Source organism: Schistocerca americana, chromosome 8 (genome assembly GCF_021461395.2).
Source record: "Schistocerca americana isolate TAMUIC-IGC-003095 chromosome 8, iqSchAmer2.1, whole genome shotgun sequence".
Lineage (NCBI taxonomy): Eukaryota > Metazoa > Arthropoda > Insecta > Orthoptera > Acrididae > Schistocerca > Schistocerca americana.
The window spans coordinates 436,210,697-436,223,862 of record NC_060126.1 but is presented as its reverse complement, the minus strand read 5'-3'; the positions used below and the strand labels follow the sequence as shown (position 1 = coordinate 436,223,862).

General features: G+C 40.6%; 1 protein-coding gene across 1 annotated transcript in view; it reads left to right on the top strand.

Moving 5' to 3' along the window:
- The window catches only part of LOC124545250 (serine protease inhibitor 3-like), a 121,041-nt gene extending 109,566 nt beyond the window's left edge, over positions 1 to 11,475 (top strand). Inside the window, exons 3-4 of the mRNA XM_047124123.1 lie at positions 7,160 to 7,264; positions 11,309 to 11,475. Coding sequence (XP_046980079.1) covers positions 7,160 to 7,264; positions 11,309 to 11,334 — 131 coding nt within the window. The 3' untranslated portion in view covers positions 11,335 to 11,475. The remainder of the gene's footprint in view (positions 1 to 7,159; positions 7,265 to 11,308) is intronic.
- Positions 11,476 to 13,166: the final 1,691 nt, after the last annotated feature.

The window sequence follows — 13,166 nt, the reverse complement described above, 5'->3', positions numbered from 1 at the left end:
AAGCATCAGCAATAATATATGAAGAACCCTGTATGTAAACAATACTAAAGTCAATTTCCTGTAGATATAACGCCCATCGTGACAATCTTCCATGAGTTAATTTTGTTGACATAAGAAATTTCAGAACTCGATGATCGGTGTAAACCTTAGTGTGTCTGCCATTCAAAAATATGCGAAATTTTGTGAAAGCCCACACAACAGCCAAGGCTTCAAGTTCCGTAATCGAATAATTGTTTTCTGATTTAGAGAGAACACAACTTCCAAATGCAATAGTTTTCTGTACTACAACGCCGTTTTCTTCTATCTCTTGAAATAAGTGTGCACCTAGGCCTTTGTATGATGAGTCCGTCGCCAAACAAATATCTTTAGATAAATCCGGATGTGAAAGAAGTGGAGCAGCAACTAAAGCATCACGAAGTTGTTCAAATTATGATTGAGCTTCCTCATCCCAACACCAATTAGAATTCTTTCCAGATAGTTCACATAAACGAGGTGTGGCCAAATCGTCCAATCCAACAAAGCGTCTAAGAAAATTACAGACACCAAGGAAACTACGAACATCACGTTTTGTAGTAGGAACAGCATAATTACGAATAGCGTCTAGTTTCTCTGGATCAGGAAGAATACCTTCTGTAGAAATAATATGACCAAGAAATTTCACCTGAGAACGACCAAATTCAGAGTTTTTCAAGTTCACTGTAGTGCCAACTCTTGCAAAAATACGTAATAATGAATCCAAAATTTTGTTATGCTCACTCCAAGAACGTTTAGCTATAAGAATATCGTCAATATATGAAGTAATATTGTCACGAAGATGAACAGGTAAAATTTCGTTTAAACTACGAATGAATGCTGCTGAAGATACAGTAAGTCCAAACGGTAATTTCCGAAATCATTTTTGGGTAAAATAGTCATATCCGGTTATTCTTTACCGACTCTCTAGATAGATTGATGGTCGAAGAGCTGTTTTGATATATACAAAGAATAGTAAAAGAGTAGGCAGCAGTGCAGAAAACTAAAAGGGAAATAGCACTACTACAGCTCGGGGCCCTGTGCACGCTATGGCACATATTCACTTAGTGTAGTGAATCCCCTGAGGACCTTTACATCTTCCGGCTAAAGCAATGTGTCTTATCGATTGTGGCAGCTTAGTTAAACAAATGCGAATTAATTCAGTCGGGCTATAAGGGTTGGAAAGGAACTGATTCTTTTGAATCATGTCTTCAAAGTATTCTGCTGGCGTGCGGAACTCAGACTGTTTAAAATTACGCTGCATAATAATATGTTTGACTCTGTCTTACGTGTTTTCGGACCAATATGCCGATAGAAATGCATGATAAAAATCATTTAGATTATTACAATCTCTAATAAGTGCGCGCATGCGCGTCGCCGGTTCGTTTTCTAAATATCCACACATAAATTCCAATTTGTGACTTAGTGGCCAATTTGGTGGAAGTGCGTACATAAATTGATCTAACCATGAACATGGATGTATGTCATTCTTAGAATTGCGAAAGATCTTAAATTTCCGAACAGTTAAAAAGTGTTTATAGTTAAAGTTTTCGCCTCGTGGCGACAAAGACCTACCGCGTCTGTCCCAGTCCGAATGTCGATTATTGTCAAGTTCGCGCGCCTGGCGCTCTCTTGTTGCATCCCGTAAATGAAACAAATTATTTTCTTCAAACCCTTCTGCTATCTGTGATTCTAAATTTCTTCTGCTGTCTTTTCCTACGATTTCGCCTTCAATTTGTTTGACTTGCTTTTGTAATGCCTCAAATTCCCTTTTAACGCGTTCATTAAATTTTCTCTGTTTTTCAACATGCTTATTTATGTTCTGGTACTCTTCGGTTTCTGCAAATGGTAATGGAGCTGTATCATCCGAATCTCTGTCCCCATTTAAACTAAAACTTGTCAGTTTATCTGAAATCTCCTCAACTCTTTCCGATAAGTCACCTAATTGTTCTTTCTGTTTATTTACGTCTTCCCTAAGTGTCGCGACTCGGGTTTCAGTATTGACACATTTAGTAGTTAACTGTTCATATTGTTGTGTTAGGTTATTTATTCTGTCATTTGGTACGGATTCCTTGATTCTCTCAAATATTTCTTGCTTATCGTGTGCACGTTGTAAATTTAACTCTGAAAATTTTTGTACTATCACGCAATCTCTTTCTTCCTGTTCTCTATCCTGTTCCTTTTGTCTGATTTCTATTGAAATTAACCTATTATTGTGAGAATTCAAAATCGGTTGTACTTCTTCTCTAATTTCTTTCTTTAATTCATCTTTCATGTTTTTGAAACATGTCCCTATTCGTGAGTCTAACCGTGTTTCCATTGTTCCCATATCAATTTTAATTGTTCCTATCTCTGTTTTAATTGTTCCTATTTTTGATCCCACTGTTTTTAATTCAGATCCCAACTGTGATCCCAGTGAGTCTAACCGTGTTTCCATTGTTCCCATATCAGTTTTAATTGTTCCTATCTCTGTTTTAATTGTTCCTATTTGTGATCCCACTGTTTTTAATTCAGATCCCAACTGTGATCCCAGTGAGTCTAACCGTGTTTCCATTGTTCCCATATCAGTTTTAATTGTTCCTATCTCTGTTTTAATTTCAGATCGTAACTGTCATCCCACTGTTTTTAATTCAGATCCCAAATTTAATATTGCACTCATCAACTGCTCCACATTGACTGGTTCGAAATTCTTTTCGTCCCTAACATTTCCCGCAAAACCAGTTTCCTTCGTCATAGCTGTAAAGCTATCTGTGTTCGATACTATTCCAGAATCTTCTGTCGTTAATCTCGTATTCTGAAAATTTTTTGATTGTGAAAAGTTTTGAAATGGTTCCGGACTATTTTCCCTGCTTATTATATTATTTTCTACTTCATTATTCATCATACTGTTGTTCTGTGTTGGCGAGTTCGCCATGTTAACAATTTCGTCATTCTCACTATTCATCATTTTCGCCTTTTTCATCTATCGCGTAATCATTTACAAAACATACAAAACTCGTCACTATACGAAAATTACACATTATATAACACTTTATCACCAACAATACCATTCACACGAAATGCTTCCCTCATACACGATTAACGAACAATTGAAATCTTCATAATTGCACAAAATTGTCAGACCTGTATACAAGACATCAAAAATTAAATTCTGCCAAAATACCATTAAAAGAATGACAAGACAACTACAAATGTTCAGTTACCAAATCTACACATGCAATATAGACTACAATTACTAAACTACAAATTACTACAACAATACTACTGTCTGCTATTTTTACAATCAGAAGAATTTCAAGGGACGATCCGAAGCAGCGGTCGCCACGTGCATGGGGGCTTAATTATTTATAATGCAAATAATTTTTAATTTTAGTCGCTGTCTGTCCGGTTACGCAGTCTCGTAACCGGTTGGCCCTGACTAGTATTACTCCGCAATCTGACTGCATAGAATAACAACAAAGAATGAAAGAAAATTTCCGTTAACACAATTAATTAATTAAGTCCCCAGCAACTATAAAACCTAGGAAACAACAAAACACAAGTGTAGCTGTTCTGTGTGTGGAAGTGTGATTCAACGTACACATCTGGCACGGTTCTTCCTCAATAAGACCAGATATTTTAAACACCATTTATACTGAAGTAATTAAAAAAAACCAGAAATACTATAATTGCACATAGAAACCAGAAATACAGTCTAATACAAGAACACGAGCCAGATGCTTTGTTGACTGAACCTGTGACCAAGAGGCATTATTGTTTAAGACATTGAAATAAAACTAAAAACATTTATTACCTTCATATATATTGACGAAACATACACTCTGATCATTACAACATCCGCAATCGAACAGCATCGGCTGTCTAGCCCATCAGAACAACTGCATACAACATGCTCACAACTAGTCACGGCTACATCGGAACTCCTACTGCCCACTTCTCAATAAACACTCTCCACTACGACTTCTCAACAACGACTCACCACTGCTACAGCTCAACAAGCACTGCCTACTGCTACTTCTCAATAAGCACTGCCAGTGGAGGCGGCGGAATAATACTCTTTGGCGCAATCAGTGTAGCCACCTTTCACATGGGCATACAAAAACTGCCATAGTGTCTACAGAAATGCGTCGACAGAAATGGTGATTATAGTTTTTACATTTAGCTATTTCTAGACATAAACTGATGTAAACCATTGTAGAAATAAACAGGTCTATGTATTTATAAAAAAATGGGAGACCTTACTTTTGGGATTACCCTTGTAATTTATTTTCGAACGCAATATACGTTCCAAAATCCTGCTGCATATCGACGTTAATGATATCGGCCCCTAATTAGTGGGTTACTCCTATTGTCTTTCTTGAATATTGGTGTGACCTGTGCAACGTTCCACTCTTTGGGTACGGATCTTTCGTCGAACGAGCGGCTGTATGTCTTTGTTAAATATGGACCTATTACAGCAGCATACTCGGAAAGGAACCTAATTGGTATAGAGTCTGGACGAGAAGACTTGCGTTTATTAAATGATTTAAGTTGTTTCACTACTCCGAAGATATCTACTTCTAAGTTAGTCACGTTGGTAGGACAGAGCGGATCAGGTTACGGAAATGGGCCAAGGTCAATTACCGTTAGTTATACAAGAACACACACAACTTTATTCCTCGAACCAATGCACAGTTTTCTCTTTAAAACAAGAAAGATCAGATCACGGCTGAGGGCCCAAGTAACTTCTCCAGCATAAGTTTAAATGATTGCTTTTAAAACACCAGGATTCAGACTAACGGCTGAAGGCCTTACTTAAGCAAAATTACAATATCTTCTCGGCTAAAGGCCGAAATAATATTTCAGATCAGCTAAGGAAATTGCTTAAAAGCCAAGCATTTAAAAACTCCGGCTAAAGGCCATATTAAGGAAAATTCAAGTTAATTCTTCGATTGAAAGCCCAATAAAAACATTTTCTTTACATAATAAAAGAGAGATTTTAAAGATAAGCTGTTACACAGTACAACAGAAAAACATCTTAAGAAAATTTGAAGTATCTTGTCGGTTGAAGGCCCAAACAATTACTCAAGAATAATTAAAGACAACGTTAAGATAAACATTTACAGAACACGGCTGAAGACAGTTTCAAGAATTCAAGATAATTAAAAAGAAACCTTACAGGAAAGGATTTACATATTAAAGCCACAGATACTGAAACAAACGCGGCTGAAAGCCTAAATACAGAGCAACAATAACTTTAAATGAAACACAGCTGAAGACCTAATCTTAAAGTTGTTGCCGGCCGGGGTGGCCGAGCGGTTCTAGGCGCTACAGTTTGGAACCGCGCGACCGTTATGACCGCAGGTTTGAATCCTGCGTCGGGCACGGGTGTGTATGATGTCCTTAGGTTAGTTAGGTTTAAGTAGTTCTAAGTTATAGGTGACTGATGGCCTCAGAAGTTAAGTCCCATAGTGCTCAAGCCATTTGAACCATTAAAAAAAATGGTTCAAATGGCTCTGAGCACTATGGGACTTAACTTCTGATGATTTTACGTTCTTCCGTTTGTAGGTCACGTTTTAGGTTGACTGTCAGGGTTTCTCTGGCATACAGGACCTGAGGTTTTAATACTGTATTATAGTGCCTAATTTTAGTGTTTTTAGACATTCATTTTTTATTGTAAACCTTGTAGGTTCTTTCACCACGAATAAGCAACGCCTATTACATGGAGGGGGTCCGACATCCGATCAGTTCCAGTCATTCCATCAGGAAGGAGGTACCCAGCTGGTGTTGTCTGTAGTTCAACCATACCTAAACGGTCAATACCACTGTGCGATCACGTCCGCATTGTCGCTTTGTGCCTGGAAGGGCTCTCAACAACGGAAATGCCCAGGCATCTCGGAGTGAACCAAAGCAATGTTGTTCGGACATGGAGGAGATACAGAGAGACAGGAACTGTCGATGAAATGCCTCGCTCAGGCCGCCCAAGGGCTACTACTGCAGTGGTTTACCGCTACCTACGCATTGTGGCTCGGAGGAACCCTGACAGCAATGCCAGCATGTTGAATAATGCTTTTCTTGCGATCACAGGACGTGATGTTACGACTCAAACTGTGCGTAATAGGCTGCATGATGCGCAACTTCACTCCCGACGTCCATCGCGAGGTCCATCTTTGCAACCACATCATGCAGCGCGGTACAGATGGGTCAAACAACATGCCGAATGGACCGCTCAGGACTGGCATCACGTTGTCTTCACCGATGAGTGTCGCATATGCCTTCAACCAGACAATCGTCAGAGACGTGTTTGGAGAGAACCCGGTCAGGCTGAAAGCATTAGACACACTGCCCAGCGAGTGCAGCAAGGTGGAGTTTCCCGTCTGTTTTTGGTGGCATTATGTGGGGCCGACGTACGCCGCTGGTGGAAGGCGCCGTAACGGCTATACGATACGTGAATTCCATCCTCCGACCGATAGTGCAACCATATCGGCAGCATATTGAAGAGGCATTCGTATTCACGGACGACAATTCACAACCCGACATGCCCATCTTGTGAATGGCTTCCTTCAGGATAATGACATCGCTCGACTAGAGTGACCAGCATGTTCCTCAGACATGAACCCTATCGAAAATGCCCGGGATAGACTGAAAAGGGCTGTTTATGGACTACGTGGCCCACCGACCACTCTGGGGGATCTACGCCGAATCAAGAGTAGGACAATCTGGACCAACAGTGCCTTGATAAACCTGTGGATAGCTGCCACGACGAATACAGGCATGCATCAGTGCAAGACAACGTGCTACTGGGTATCAGAGGTACCGGTGTGTACAGCAATCTGGACCAGCATCTGAAGGTCTCGCTGTATGGTAGTACAATATGCAATGTGTAGTTTTCATGAGCAAAAAAAGGGCGGAAATGATGTTTATGTTGATCTCTATTCCAATTTTCTCTGCAGGTTCCGGAACCCTCGGAACCGAGGTGATACAAAACTTTTTTGATGTATATATATGACGGACTCCTACTGGTCGATAATGACATATCCAATTCTAAATCCAACTTATTTCATTTCCTGATTAACATCAAGTGTTTAACATGCAAGACAGAGTAAGCTGCAGTGTGTGGGACGCCAAGTGTCTGCAGTACCTCGTAACGCCGTCTGTCGTTTTGCAGCCTGCGCCGAGGGCGAGCGCAAGTACGATGGCTGCAACTGGTGCACTTGCGTCAGAGGCGTCTGGGTCTGCACCGCCAAGTTCTGTGGCCGCTCCGCCGCTGATGGTGAGTAGCGTCACAACCAGAGCGGGCATTGGCTCCCTCGTACGTCACGCCGAGTGGCGGGGCGTTTCAAGTCTAGTTCAAAACTCCGCATTGTCCACTATGTACAAACGCCTCTACCCTCTACTGATACCACAACTAATGAGTGTACAACTTCAGGTATCCATGAAAGTTTGAAGGAACGTTGTGTAACGTGAATTGTCAACACAGATACTGTACAGTAACACAGTTAGTATTACATGCCTTGACGGGTTAAAACGACGATCACGTCGAATGTCCCTCCCTGGTGGGAATCACACAGTGTGATCGCGAGTATTAGGAGCTGTGGACAGGTGTGACATATGGATGTATGGGACGTCGCTGGAGGCGTGCTCGGTTAGCCGAAGTGGTCATAAGAAGATGGTGAGAAGATGATGACAATATCTCCAAGCCACTTCTCACTCTCAACAGTTCTTCACAAACGACTAGCGCAGTCTTCGTAAACCACCTCACACTTTGGCAGTGGGTGGACCCATAGTGGAACTTGGTATCAACACACACTGTTAAATGCAGTGGAGAGAGGGGACAGGAGGAAAGAGTACATAGAAGGCCTCTACAAGGGGGAAGACTTGTCTGATGTTATAGAAGAAGAAACAGGAATCGATTTAGAAGGGATAGGAGATCCTGTATTAGAATCAGAATTTAAGAGAGCTTTGGACAAACAAGGCAGAAGGGATAGGTAAAACTCCATCAGGATTTCTAAAGTCATTGGGGAAAGTGGCAACAAACCGATTATTCGCGTTGGTGTGTAGAATATATAACTCTGGCGACATACCAGCCGACTTTCGGAAAAATTTCATCTACACATTTCGAGGACTCCAAGACTTGACAACTACGAGAATTCTCGCACAGTCAGCTTAACAGCTCATGCATCAAGGTTACTGACAAAAATAATGTACAGAAGAATGCAAAAGAAAGTTGAGGATGTATTGGATGACGATCAGTTTGACTGCAACTAAGGTAGAGGCACCAGACAGGCAATTCTGGCGTAGTGGTTGATAATGGAAGCAAGACTAAAGAAAAATCAAGACACGTTCATAGGAAACGTATACTGACTAAATCGTGCCTGCTTCCTCTTTTCATCCACAGTCTCAAAAAATGGCCTTTTTTCACTCTGCCGTCCACCGAGCCACCTCTATACCACTTTCAACAGAAAAGTTTAGTGCGGAGATTAATTTACTTAAAACTATAGCAGTCAATAATGAATATACGCCTAACGTAGTAAGTACTGCATCTCTTTCCAGTCAGTACAAACTTTAATTTTATTAATGTATTATATACCTAATATGTTTTAGAACAGTTAGTAGAATGAAGGCTTTCACGACCGGTTGACATGGCTGTTGATATACTTTCCGGGATGTGAGGTCGTGGTCCAAGAACTTTTCTGCTCCTTACGTTTCGTCCAGGACTGCGCTGGACTTCCTCAGAGGCGCTGCTCCGCTGAGTCTTGCCGACTGACTGGTCGGGTGTCTGAGAGCGACTTATATATTGTGAGAAAGGGGGGCGTGGTTCAGATGACACGTGATGAGCAGTGATAATCCATAGCAAAGATAAGGTTGACTATCGATTACCACCTTGTCAAAGATAAAAATTGTTAGCAATTTTGTAGAGCCACTGTCCATAATCGCTAAGTTTCATAGCCTCCTCTTTCCTATTAAAATTATCGTGATGTTTATAAATTTCGATAGCTTCTCTATAAAGCCGTGGATAGTAATTTAACGTTGTAGATAAAACTTCGGTATCCGAAAACTTCACTTGGTGGTGAGCATGTTCCGCTACAGGCACAATATATAAGTCGCTCTCAGACACCTGACCAGTCAGTCGGCAAGACTCAGCGGAGCAGCGCCTCTGAGGAAGTCCAGCGCAGTCCTGGACGAAACGTAAGGAGCAGAAAAGTTCTTGGACCACGACCTCACATCCCGGAAAGTATTAGAACAGTTAGATTAATTCTGAAGACGACGCTCATAGTAGCGTCTAAACCTGCTCAATTTTGACTTAATATTTGTGATCGAGGGCTAATTTGTTCTAATATAATTCTGACACGGTCACTGAACCTTAGCAGCTATGTTCAAAAATTTTTAACATATATCTCTCGAAAATTACTGTTCCTGTACAGGAACCACGTGAAAACATTTCAAATTTTAAAGAAAAAATATCCTGAAATCTAATCGAAGCTCGAACAAACAACAAATACATGTTTCTATGCGGGGAATTTACCAGTTACGTGATGTCTGGTAGCCATGTGCCGATCATAACGTCTATACGTGGGCAGCGCATCCCATTGGCTTATGCTGGCGTTTACTGCTCGTAGTAACAACTGTCGCTCCCTGGGCTCCCGCCACCGTTTCGCTGTGTTGCTTTCGTGCTTATATTTTTGCATAATGAACATCTATCTACACAAAGTTTTGAATTTGTTCTTACGTAAGATACGATGTATTTTCCTGATGCTGCATTATGATAGAGTGTGTTACCTGAAACCTTGAGGTTTCAGAGTAGCTCAACGGTCTAAAATGTACAGTAACGGGGGATAAAAGAACGCCGTATATTGTGCCAGCGGCGGAACGGTGATCTCTTTCAGAAGTACATGAGATGTATTCACAGTTGAGGATACGAACAACTGTCAGGTGTATAAAGGAAGGACAACGATCAAAATGATCAAAATTTGTACTGGACTGGGACTCGAAACCGGATTTCTGACTTGTCGCTAGCTGTCGTCTTTACTGCTTTAGCTATGCTGGCACCACACACGGTTAGATCCCAACTCCAATACGTCGTAAGTACTGCGTCACAATCTGTACTGGTACACGCTTTATGTAATTCCCGTACAGGGAAGAACATTTTAATTGAAAGTCACTGCCTGGACCGGCGGATAAATACACTGTACACTGCATCGTACTTCTTAACAACACAGGTACTGCAAAATATTCCTTCAAAAATGTTACGGAGGGCACACATGCAACTGATATGATCAATAACAATGAATATTTGAACAGAGAGAGCACAAATGTCATTGAAACATATTTGGGAACTTCGGTGTGATGATCCACATTTCTCAGATCCAAAAATACTACCCGAAAACTTCGTGTAACATTATCAAAAAGCAATATCAACAGAAATTAGCTAGTTTCTTAAGAACTTCTTTCTATTCACATTCACTCCCTTGAACTTTGCACTGAAGTACTTTAATCTAATCCATTTTAACTTTCTTATTTTACTGCATTTTTTGTCCACCACACCTCTCCCCTCACAACCCAATTATCAACCTGCCGATTCATCGATGCCCCATGAAATTTCCTATCAACCGATCTCTTACATTAGCGAAGTTGTGACATAAATTTCTTTTTTTCCTCATTCGATTCAGTACCTCCTCATTAGTTATTCCATTTATCCATCTAATCTTCAATATTCTGCTTTAGCAATACATTTCAAAAGCTTCTATTTTCTTCTTCTGCGAGCTGCTTATCGTTCACGTTTCAATTCTGTGCAAGGCTACACTACAAACAAATAATTTCAGAAAAGACGCTAGTTAAATTTAAATTCTATATCATAAAATGCTTTTCGTGGTATTACTAGTCTGCACTATATATCCTCTCTACTTCTGCCACTGTCCATCATTTTGCAGCTGAACGACAAAACTCGCCTAGTATTTTTACTTAATATTTTTCAAATTAGAATTCCACCATACACGAGATATACTTTTTTGACATGCTTGTTTTCGTGACCATCTTCCAGAGCACCTGTTATATTAAAGTATTACTGATTGTTCTGTCTTAAGCTTAATGCAGATAATTACAGAATATTTTTCTCCAGAAGCGTTTCGCTTTTACCTATGAAGCATCTTCTGTGGTCATTCTGGAAACATTCTGCATGTGTGTGATGTCCTTAGGTTAGTTAGGTTTAAGAAGTTCTAGGTTCTAGGGGACTGATGACCTCAGAAGTTAAGTCTCATAGTGCTCAGAGCCATTTGAACCATTCATTTAAATAATGCCTAAAACCTTCATGTTCCAGGCGGCGGTGACGCTCCATTGGTGTAAGCGTTATCTCGTGCCCAGATCAGCTCTCCACAAAACTTCGCTGCGATGCGTTCTGCTGCTTCAGAAATGATAAAATATTAATGTGTACCTAACAAATGGCTAAGAATAAAATCTGATGTACTCAGTTTTGTTCAAGCTCAATTGAATAACACTTTCACAAAATTTTTAGAGTAGCTAAAACCTAATTTTCCATTTTCCTGTTTATGGTTGTTGAGGCTCCCATCTTCTACAAGTACATCTCTACGTTGCGTATTCATTTGCAGTAAATGACGTACGGATTGAAATCTTTTGTTGGCTACATGACAAGAACCAGTGTTGTAAAGCTATATCACAAACAGTAGTGTACTATAAATAGTACTCATATTCTGTGTAAATGTACCAATGTAATCACGTAACATTAAGCGACATATAGCAGAGAAACAACAGCTACGTAGTATGATGGAGGAGGCAGTAGATTTTTGTTTCCACTAGCAGTTTTCAATCTAATTTACTCGATTAAATCTATCCGCCGTAAGAATGAATATCAATATACAGTATAATAATATATGAAGATAGTAACTGTTCCGAAAGAACAGATACCAACGATGACCATGCAGCTTCTCTAGAAAGAAATGATACTTAATCGAAACCCTCAGCTGCCGACAGGTGTTGTTGATATACCTCAATGGCGACAGCTAAAAATATGTTCCCCGACCGAGACTCGAACCCGGCAGACGCTCTATCCATCTTTTTTTATTAATTTCATTTTTTTTTCTGCTCGGGGCGGACGTCGCACGACACCCTTCGGTTCGTCGTTGATCCATTAACTCAGTTTTTTTGTTACAGAGGGCAGCTAACCCTCTGACCGAACACGCTGTGTTACCGTGCCGGCTCTATCTGAGCCATCGAGGGCACAGAGAATATTGCGACTGCAGGGACTTATCTTTTGCACGCTTCCCGTGAGACCCACATTCTTAACTGTCCACAAACTACATTCGTAATGTTCCTAAAGGATATTTGCCCATCCACTCATTACTCGCGCCAACTAAGGTGACGATTCCCGTAAGAGTTCGGGCAAAGTGTGCGCATTCGCACAGAAGAAGGTCAATGGCCGGGTAGCCTTTAACTATAACTGTTCCGAAAGGACAGATACCAATGATGACCATGCAGCTTCTCTAGAAAGAAATGATAATTAATCGAAACCCTCAGTTGCCGACAGGTGTTGTTGATATACCTCAATGGGGACAGCTGAAAATGTTTGCCCCGGCCGGGACTCGAACCCGGGATCTCCTCCTACTTACATAATAATAGTTTGCTGTTTATGCAGTATACAGATTAAGTTCCTATGATTTCCTTGTCTTTTGTTAGATATGCATTGACTGGTTCCACATCAATGGATGTTTCTCCTTTTTGGGATACACGAAACGCTACGAGTGAATGAGCAAACGAATGAATCTGTGCTAGCACTTATTTGTGTATTGTAATCCGCACAATCCCCACTGAGTAGCTACATAGCAGGCTCGCCTGTGAGGCAACGAATATAATTCAGCCTCACCTGTGAGGTGGTTCTCGAAGTTTGCTCATTTGGTTCGCCCGAGTGTAGGGCGTATTCCCTTGAGAGAATGCCACTTAAGATGTTCCAGCATTTCCGTTAAACTCTCTCACCAATTTTACTGAAAGTTATTCGCTCTGACTCGGTAATGCGATCGTTCGTGACCATTAAAATGCTTGCTTGCCTTTTACACAAAACTGAATGTGCTGTCTTGTGTTGTAAAAAGGTTGAAATGAAATTATTATTTCAAACAGCGTGTCTCAGTGCACACATTTACACAGAGACAAAATAACTGGCGTTC